General features: G+C 32.0%; 2 protein-coding genes across 2 annotated transcripts; one reads left to right on the top strand and one right to left on the bottom strand.

Annotated features, from left to right (window-relative positions):
- Positions 1-827: 827 nt before the first annotated feature.
- On the bottom strand, positions 828-10,468 carry LOC106786298 (E3 ubiquitin-protein ligase RNF19A-like). Its single transcript, XM_014747510.1, has 13 exons — positions 10,224-10,468; positions 8,218-8,448; positions 7,994-8,124; positions 7,607-7,796; positions 7,169-7,480; positions 6,936-7,080; positions 6,708-6,844; positions 6,517-6,614; positions 2,608-2,806; positions 2,317-2,512; positions 2,065-2,230; positions 1,231-1,607; positions 828-1,108 (listed from the first exon to the last, which is right to left on the bottom strand). Exons 2-13 carry the CDS (start codon positions 8,378-8,380, stop codon positions 865-867), a joined length of 2,358 nt encoding a protein of 785 aa, XP_014602996.1. The 5' UTR covers positions 8,381-8,448; positions 10,224-10,468; the 3' UTR covers positions 828-864.
- On the top strand, positions 3,497-6,143 carry LOC106786300. Its single transcript, XM_014747519.1, has 4 exons — positions 3,497-3,583; positions 4,090-4,264; positions 4,624-4,848; positions 4,942-6,143. Exons 2-4 carry the CDS (start codon positions 4,151-4,153, stop codon positions 5,914-5,916), a joined length of 1,314 nt encoding a protein of 437 aa, XP_014603005.1. The 5' UTR covers positions 3,497-3,583; positions 4,090-4,150; the 3' UTR covers positions 5,917-6,143.
- Positions 10,469-10,810: the final 342 nt, after the last annotated feature.

Here is a 10,810-nt window from a genome sequence, read left to right as displayed (position 1 = left end):
GTATTATATATATGAAAAAAAAAAAGAAAAAAAAATTATATATATTATTAGAGCGTTTAGCTGAAAATGCAAGAAATGTATCCTATTTAAACGTGAAACTCTCTTTTTTTTCGAAGATCATATATACGTATATATACAATCTTACTTAAAATGATTTTCGTTTAACGAGAAAAATGAAAACAAAAAAGAATAATTTTTCATTTCGTAATCGTTGATGAAAGCTACCAAGATTGAATAATAAAATACGGTCAATCATTTTTTTCAAATACGAAAGACGTAATTTCGTTAGGTATAAAACTTATACTTGAACCGGGAATATATAGGCATACGATAAAAAATATCACATGAGAAAAAGAGACATTTAGAGGGAGAGAAAGGGGTAAAAAGATATTATGACTTTCATCGTTTCTAAACTCTGGGCTTTTTGCAATTACAAGTATATACACACTCACGTATATATATAAATACGTAAACACGTGCAGGTAGAATAGCGTACAAACGCATTGTATGCGAGATGACGAGATTGTTTTATTGCAAGAACAGAAAATTAAAATTTCATTTTTTTAAAGGGAAAAATTTTTATTATTTTGTTCTTTTTTTTATATATGCTTGCACCCTGCATTACGCGTCTAGTTTTATAGCGATACGTCTTGTGTACATGACTGTACAATTTATGCGATTAAATTTTCATATATCACATACTATGCACTTAGTATAGTGCATGCGTGATGCATATGTATATGTAAATACGCATATCCTACATATCCAGATACTTCGAGAGACGTATGTATAATGCTACATTCGTACTCAGTCTTCGTTTTTTCTCGTTTTTTTTTTCTTGTTTCTTCTTTTTCTTAATTTTCTTTAGCAATGTGAGCTTTCGTCAATAATACGTTTCACATCGCATGATGAAAATCCTTGATTATTTCCCGAATTTTGTAATACAGCTGAGATTGGTTCTTCTATTACCGATAATCTTTTTTCACGATCCATAGATGATACTGTCGAACTGTGAAAAAAAACATTTCTCAATGTGGCCACGTTAATCCGTTCTACGGATGGATGTTTCTCGATAGTTGTATCAGTGTTCAATTCCTTATTTGAATTCCTACGAAAATATTATGATTACTTGTATTAATATATATATAACTAATTAAAATTAATATTAAAACAATATAATAATTAACGATATTGAAAATGAAATCAGAAGATAAGAAAATAATTACGTACTTGGAAAACTTTTGAGTATCTAATTCCTGTTCTATCTCTTTATTTCGTTTTCGTCTACCACCAGTCGTCCTGTTATTGGCATTGCACGTTCCAGTACTGGTTTGGTCTCTATCTGCTTCAATAAAACTAACGTGATCGTCGAACCGTACACGTTCAGAACCTCCATCTTCTCCACATACGGTCCAATTACTCGAATCGCTGTGTTGTCGATCCAAAGGTGGTTTACGACGCGTACGTTTTGCTAGACCCGGTACTACCTCCTCTAAAGAACTCAAAGAAGTTGCTTGTCCAGCTGAGTCCATATGACCTCCAGTAGTAGAATTTGCTGTTTGATCTCCTTCCGTACTTCTACCACCGCTGATCGAGCTACTGTCCATCTAATCGTGCGTTGGGATATTTAATATCTTTTTGTTTAATAATTTCAATAAGAACAAAATAATATATATTATATTTGATCATATATATGTGGGATTGGAGAAAATTCATAAGTAAAAGTATGAATAAATATAAAGGCAAGAAACGTTACAATATGAATGTTCGAGAACGATCATTATTAAATATATACATTAATATTTTTCTAGAATAAGTAAAGATGTTTTTCTGGTAGGTAGAGCTATAAAAAATGTTGTCCTCTGTTGTTATGGTGTAAAGAAATGAGAGAGTATGGGTACATACGTGTGTTTAACGCGGATGTGGGAGGATACGAGAAGCGGCGATATAAAAGAAAGGAATAAAGAAGAGAGAGTCTAAGAGTTTAAGAGTAAAGATAATTTAGAGAGATCGAGAGTGAAAGAGTGGGATCCTACATATATGTATGTATATATATATATATACCTTGAAGTTAAGAACTGAACCTGATAATGCTCTCGTAGATGCTGCTCCATCATCAAGAGCTAACGAAGCATTAACAGATTTTTCTGATAGGCTCGTAGCAGCCGAAGCTGTTTCGCTGCACAGACTACATCTTTGTGTTGAAGTTACATCTGCTTGGACTTCCAATCTTTAAAAAAGAAAAAAAAATATACAAAAGGATTAACATAGTCTATATTTAAAAATACAAATTGTTCATTTAATTATATACAATACCTTTGTCCACCGGGAAGAACACTAGAAGCAATACTTCCTGCTAAACTGAGTCCAGCTAATGCAACATTGCTTGCACTTTCACGATCATTTTCTCGGCCTAATTTTTCCAGTTGACTGCCACTTCCCAATGACAAGGATGCTTCCCCTATTGAAGGATTACCAACACGATGACTGGCTACGTCTATCGATGCTGCATCTAAATATAACAACAGGATTTAATTTGTTTCTGTCTTATTACAACTTTATGTTTCCCTTGTTATTAATGTAATCATCTGGAAAATAATAATTTACCGCCAGCATTGCGAACGCCCAAGGCACCCATTAGTTCATTTTCATCATCGAAATCGAATCGTACGCCGGTACCATTAGTGGATACTCCACAACCACCGCTGCGACATAAAGAAACCGGAACCACGCCGTAGACGTAGAACAAAAGAATTGGTACACCAATACCAACTGCTAAGCCTGCCAATACAGGCGACACTAAAACCTACGGGAACAACAAAATCATATTACAAACTCATCAAAATATATCTTAAAATTATCGAAAATATATTTTAATATCCTCCCTAAGAGCAAATATCTGAAAAGCATCGGTTTTGTTCTCCCCTCATTGACAGAATAAATTCAGGTCAATTAATTAGGGTTTCCCCAATATTACAAAAACTCTTTTTGTATATTTTTAACGATTGGAAAAAGTATAAAAGAAAAAGAACAGGAGAAATGAAAAGAAAAAAGAAGAAGAAGAAATAAAAAAGGAAGATGAAGGAAAGGAAAGCGGATAGAATCATATAAGGGAGGTATAACAGTAATTCCCAAACTACTTTTTTGTTCAAATCTCTGCCTATTCAAAGAGTAATTTGCTGATTCCCTTTGAACGATATTATTAATTCTACATATGTTTGTACGTAATTGAAATGAGTTGTTGTATAAATCGTAGGGGAAAAATTGGAGACAATTTTCCGGTACACCTGCAGGTCAGTTGCGGTAAACAGCTTGAGAACCGCTGTGGTTTAAGGTGTATGAGAGGAGTATGGTTGGGAAAAGGATATTGATCTGCTGGAAGAGAGAAATATCACGCGCATGGCAGATACTTTCTGTCCCCAGCTTGTGCCGGCAGAGGCAGAGGCAGGTGGTGGTGGTGGTGGTGGTGGTGGTGGTGGTGATGATGATGGTGGGGACCACCTCTTCTCCATCAGAAGTCTGATAAGGTTGATAGGCGAGAGGAGAATAAGATCTTAAGGGAGAGGATCGTGTCACTGTTTAGGTACTACTTAGTCGAGTTTAGTCTTTCGTATCGTTTTATTCGTAAGAATTGAATCATTTTATAACAGGAACGAGAAAGTGAGAGAAGAAAGGGAATAAGAAAAAAAAAACAAGGGGGATAAATTAATAAAAAGAGAAGAAAATAAGCACCGATTCGCGTTAAAGGGTGTGCCGTGTTACCATTCGAGTCATGTCAAAAAATTACTCTTGGAGTGCTAGGGTAGAAAATTTAGCTAACTGACTTGGATCTCTTAATTCGACCTAAAGTGTAATAAAACAAAAAAAAAAAGAAATGATGAAATTATAACAAGTGTCAAGAACGTGTTGGTTACTCGACATTTTTTTAATTAAACAACTACTTTCATCTTTCACGTTCTCTTTCTCTATTATTTGTTCCTATCTTCTTTTTCTTTATTTAATCTCTAGTCTCTACAGGATTATTTTTTTCTTTTTCTTTAGGTTATTCTTTAAAGATATATATTATTATGATATTTGCATTCGATCTAGCCACAGAGGAATTGTCTGTCATATAAGAGACGGGATCGTTGCCCCTTGAGGACAATAAATAATGTCAGATTACGAGGACAGTGAGGATTATTGCGGAGAGGAGGAAGTGATTCCTAAATGGGAAATTACAAGGGAGTGGCTTAAAGGAATTTTTTCTGAATATTATATGCACATGGTAATATTTATGTAAATAATATTTCAAATATTATTTTTAAAATAGTAGATTTTTCTTTTGATTGAAACAAAATATAATAGTATTTCAAATAAGAAACGAAATTTCAGTAAATAAAAGATTGATATTTTGATGATCTAAAGTATCAAAAATAAAATATTTTTATTTTTTTGAATTTTAAATAAGTATTATATATTTTTAACAGTACTTAGTATTTGAAGATAAATTGTAAAAAAAGAAAAACGAAAAGAATTAACGTAACGTAAAACGAGATAAATAATGCACTATTTGAAATACTGTTTTAAAGAATTTCTACAATAAATAAAAATATTTTCTTTTTCAAACTATTTACTGCATACTAGGTTGATATATGTGAATTAAAAACTACATCGATACGGAAATCTGATGCAACCCTGTCGAACGAAAACGTTCTCTGTGATATTACTTACGCCGAATTTGACCTCATTGGTCCCATTGATGTATCCGAAATGAGAATCGTCATCAAACGGTTACCAGCAGATCTCTTTAATCGTTTTTTCGTAACGGAGGGTCAATACGATCTACGTGAAATCAAATTTTATACCAAGGTAAAAAAAAAAAAAGAAAATGTATATATAATTCTGTGATATTTCGAATGTTTGTTTAACTGTATTGTATCAACATCTGATTTATCATTTTAGATAGTACCGGATCTTAAACTACTACAGCCACAGGGAAGAAGAGTGAGAAGAATAGAAGGACAAACAACTCCTGATGATCCATTAAAATTATTAACGTGTTATTACGCGCATTATAGTCCACCAGAAAGAAACGATGATAGTCCTAAACAGACAGACGTCGACAGTTTGATACCACCTGAGTCTGTATTGGTCTTATCCAATTTTGATTTAACCAGCTTTTCATTCTCCGAAGGATTATCAGTTCCTCACGCTAAAGCTGCATTAGATTCGATAGCCGGGATACACGGGTTGTCTCTCTGCATGAAAATGAGGGACGACAAACCTTTGCCAGATCGTTATCCGTTCTTATTTCAAAAGACCAAAGCAACTGATTCTTATCAGCAAATGGTAGAACGTGGATTTTCACAATTAGCTAACTTTTTAGAATGTTTGCCAGGTCTCGAGCCCGTTCTTGAAGCTTTGATGGCACTTCGACCAAAAACCAAAGACATCATCATGAATCTTCTTGCTCCAGAAAGTCCAATAGCAACGATTACGCATACGGATTTCTGGTGTAAGAATCTTCAATTCGCGTATACTCCGGGTATCGTCAAGTGTTACATTGTCGATTGGCAAATGGTCGCTTATAGCAGACCAACGAATGACGTTGCATTATTATTAGTTAGCTCCCTGCCAAGCGAATTACGCCGTAAATACACTAAATTGCTTTTGGATGCTTATTGGAATTCTTTGAACGAATGGTGCTTAATTTACGGCCTTGATATACCTAAAGATCTGGGTTACACGAGAGAAGATCTTTCTGAGGATTATAGAAAGTCTCAATTATTAGCACTGTTGTTATGTATTGGCTCGATAGACATAGCCTTGGAATATTCGGAAACGAAGCAACGTTTAATTGACGTTCTACAAGATTTACACGAGGATGGCATATTAACCGAAGAAACTGCAATAACGAGGACGGAAGCAGAAGCTTAAAAAGCGTTCCTAAAAACGAGCTATTCCGAAAAAAATCATATTATCGTTTCGCTGATATCTGCTACTGTAAACCTTTTCAATAACCTAACTAAATATGCGTATATGCGTAGAGTACATCTATTTCAGCGTGCGATTATGCTGTGCATAATATTGAAAATGTGTTTTATTATTCATCATTTTATATTCATTAATAAGTGAGACATTAATAGAGAAAATGATAATAACAATATTTATGGGTGCTTCTATCACTATTTATGAGTCAAATACCGATCATATTATTCTAACGAATTTAAAAGATATATCAAATCTGTTTTTTAAACTAATTTCTTATGTTAATTAAGAAAAAAAAAGAAAAGAACAAAAAATAAGCCAATTTTGTTTGAATATAAATAAAATATTATACTTCGATGTTGTCATGAAAAAATATCAAGCCTCTTCAATACGTGCGTATAGACCACGTGTCTCCGATCATAGAAATATGTGTCAAATTAAAATTACAATAAAATGTCAAGGTAGTGATAAAAAAAAAGCAAAAAGAAAAATCGGATAAAAAAAAAATATACAAATGTATAAATGGATAAGACATTTTTTCCAACTTACCGATGCAGTAACACCACCTGCAATAAAAGCATTTCTCTTGTGCTTGTTGGCTTTCTTATATCTTGTGTATAATTTTCTTCCAACCCATACCGGTATACCTACGATAAAAAAAAAGTATATACATATAAAATATCAATGATAAAAATTCCTCTAATGATAAATATATATATAATAAATAAATATATATTCACCGATAATCATTGCAGGTACCGCTATACCAGCAACCAAAGCAATTCCAACAGGAGCACCAACGAGAGTTCCTAGCTGCCAAAGTATCTTCTTCTTTCTGGACCATGGCTTTTTACCCCAAAAAGTACAGCCAGAAGGACTGTTCAAAAATAATCAAAACGTATCATTAAAATATGTTGAAATTTTTGCATAATATAATTGATATCATTAATCAATAATAATATTAATACCTAAGATAATGAAGATCACTGATTTCTTTCATGCAAAGCCAACAAAATTCGGCTCCACAAACGGCACATGTCATGTGATTACAAGTTCCATCGTCCATTTTAACGATGAGAGCTTGACATCGTGGACATGGTTTAATATCATCTCCTGGAAGAATAAGAACAAAAAATGGCGTAATAACCGAAAGAAAGAATAATGATAAACAAACGCAAACTTATAAAATAAAAATACATACTGTGCTGCGAATCACTTTGACTAAAGCTAAGAGAAGAACTTCGCTCGTAATATTGCGAACGCTGAGCTCTAGCTGCATCGCATGTTTGATTAGGATGCCATCGAGCTTTACAATGATAACAAAAGTATGAATCGCAACCGGGTCTTTCGCATCGTAATTTTGGACACGATGCGCAACCGCTTGCGATTACAGCAAAACTACAATCCGGCGCTGGACACCATCTTGCGTCGGGTTCGACAGCAAGAACTCTTCGTACCATAAAATCTTCATATTTTTCTAACTGTGCTGAATCATTTAGAATCATTCGAATATCTGTTAACAATTAAAACCAAAAAAAAAAAGGTACGTCTTAGTGTGTTTTTCGTTAAATAATTTTGTTTAGATAAAATTGATATAATACGTGAAAAAATATTGTTAAAAATTAAATTAATTTTTCACCGTTAGGATGAAGTGGTTCTGAACATACAGGACAAGCTATATTAACTCTTGATTCGGAAATCTCGATCTTAAGGTATTGTTGGAAGCAATCATAGCAGGTACGATGATGACAAGATTGTATAACAGGAAATAATTCAATTGGTAGATCGGCTAAACATAGCGGACACTCCATTAATCCACTCTCATTACTCTGTAATAGAAAATACGAGGAAGATGTTAATACAAGCTAGAATTATTCAATCTCGTGAAAATACTATTATTAGAAAAATATCTTATTCTTTTGACCAAAGGTTGAAATATTGATGACAGAAAAAAAAGGGAATTTTCTACAATACGATTTCCTCCGAACATTTCTTCTCAGTCGAACTTTAACAGTTCTATAAATACCTTTCCGGCAGAAGAAAGTACAGAGCCTTTGCTGGAAGCACGTTGTAGGTCTATGTTGTAAAATTGATAATGGCTTGAACCATTACTTACTCTTGCTTCTATAAATACTCTACTGTCCGCTGGATCTTTAGCTGTAAAAATAAAAAAGAAATGGAACAAGAGAAAAGTATAGTATTTTTACGATTAATAAATAAATACAAAGTTACGATCGGTGGATTAATTACCTTTAGTGTTACTTCTGTTACCAGAACTAGAAGCTCGGACTATTCTTCGACCAATGAGTGGACTTGAGTATAATAATCTTCTTAAAGAGAATCTTGGAAATCTTCTAGCACGTGGTGGAGGACCATTACATCCTCCAGAAGCATTATCATTTTCTTTGAACATCTTGGAAGTATTCTTGTAATACTGTTACAATATCATTCTTCAATTCAGTCAATTAGATAAATTAAAACCTATGACAACAACAAAAATAACAACAGTAATAATAAATAAGACACGTTTAAATATCATTCATCAAATTGATAATAAAACTATATTATTATTTCTTATAAAACTTTCGTACCTGAATAATAACGCAAATAATAATTTAATCATGAAAAATATACCTTACATTTTTACATTTTAAATACACGATTAATTCTATTATATTTGATTAGACTGCAAAAAATTATTTTTCGATCACGACACAAAGATAACTATATTTAATCCAAGCACGTATGACATTTCACGGAAAAAAAAAGAAAAGAAAACCATTTTTTAATTTAATGAGTCATACCATGCGAAATTCTTACGTACGTGTGTCGCATCTTTGAGACAAAGATTTTTATTTACCTTCAATTTATAGACGCATGTTGAAATTATTTAAATTAAACGAATTAAGTCAAATCATTTTGAATTTGAATTTCAAATTTTACATTATTAGACTATTTTATTCGTGAAATTCTTGTGTTTCTTCTTTTCTTTTTTTATTTTTTTAATCGATCGCGTAACAAGTAACAATTATTAATTATTATAATATTTGTGGAAACAAAAAAAAGAAAATACGTTTAGATCACCGAATTTTTTTCGAATACTCTCTCAATATGTTCGATCTTTTCTCAAAGTAAAAATAACACGATGTAAAAGAAAGATTATTTTTCTCTCTCCCTTTTTCTTGTTCTTTTTCTTTTTCTCTACGATTTCTCCGCGCGTTTACAGCACGCATGAATAATCGGTATGTCGAAATATTTGAAAATCACGTAATATGAGAAATCATTTCGACACGTTTAATTCATAAGACATTGTTCTTAGTATTTTTCATATTCGAACAAGATTCTAAAAATGGATTCGTTGTTTATGCAATGCAATTTATAATAGTTTTTCATTCGTTCTGTTCAATGATTATTACATGGATATCTTATATTTATTAAGAAAACAGGAAAATTTGCAGAAGGCTACAGTACAAAAAATAAACAAAACAAAAAAAAAAAAACAAGAATATCGTAATAAAAATTATTTGCATGTTATCGCAACGATTATTTGCATAATTAGAGTAAATTATAAATTGAAGGCCTTGCATCTAATTAATTTGCCACGCAGATAAGTAATATTTTTATTAGCGAGCTTTTAAATAAAGTGGTAAAAAAAGAAAAAGAAAAAAAAACTATTACATAAAATAGTTCAATATAATAACTCAAATAATAAATAATATGTATAATAAATACGGTTTGCGGAAGTGCAATTTATTGTTCATTGAAAATCAATTAATCATGAAAATAAGTGAGCATTTGACAAGGTGTATCATAAAACAAACGCCATTTGCATAATGATCCAAGCGAACAGGTAAGTTAGGTGATACACACTTTTATATGTGCGTGAACATAATGAGTGAGTAATATTTTTGAAGTAGCATTGACCTCTTCGTTTTAAAAAGAGAGATCGTACAAGTACGTCAATCAATGAGATCGATTGATGAGCGAAAATATGAATGAATAATTTGGCTAATCGAATGAGAGAGAGAAAGAGAGAGACAGAAAGAGAGCGAAAGACAGAGACAGAGAAAGAGAAAAAAAGAGAGGAAAGAATGAAAAAAAAAATCAAGTAAATAAAACAAAATAAAAATATAGGGGAATAAACGAATTACTCAGATGACTAGCATTAATGCAGAAGAAGTAAGAATTTAAACGCAATAAATTCGAAAGCATAAAGAGAGAGCATAACTACAGTTGATAGAAAGTATTAAACTCACCTATTTTTTCAGAACTTTCGTAAGAATTCTACAACACACTGGAAGATCACAATATTATTGAAATAATTATTTATTAAGGCCGATTAATAAATTCTTTTTGACTTATTTTGTTGGTTAAGGATATTCGCTTGACATAACAGCTGACTGGATTCCGATTATGGTATTATCACGGGTTACGTTACTTGTCAGAAGAACATTAAATGTCTATTGACAAGTTGCATAAGGCGCCATCTTGGATAAACGCGCGTTCTGCCAATCCTGTCCAAATTATAGATTATTTTTCTTATTTTTTATAATAGTTTTTATGGTTAAATTAATTTTTATACACACTTGTGATAAAACTATACGACTTACTTTTACAATATTAATAAATTAAATAGTACGTTGTAATTGAAAACTGAACATTCGTTTGAAATGTCCAATAGCTATTTAAAATTTGTGCGCAGTATACGCCAATTGGGCGAACGATTAAGCGCCTCTTTAACCGAATACAAAAAGAAAATTAAATCAAATTTACAAATCAAAATAAATGATAACGAAAAAAGCTTCTTATTACAAAAAACAATCCATATATTAATTAAAAAAAT

The sequence above is a fragment of the Polistes canadensis genome, unplaced genomic scaffold (genome assembly GCF_001313835.1).
Source record: "Polistes canadensis isolate GaletaPanama2010 unplaced genomic scaffold, ASM131383v1 scaffold_71, whole genome shotgun sequence".
Classification (NCBI taxonomy): Eukaryota; Metazoa; Arthropoda; class Insecta; order Hymenoptera; family Vespidae; genus Polistes; species Polistes canadensis.
This window is presented reverse-complemented; position numbering and strand designations above follow the sequence as displayed.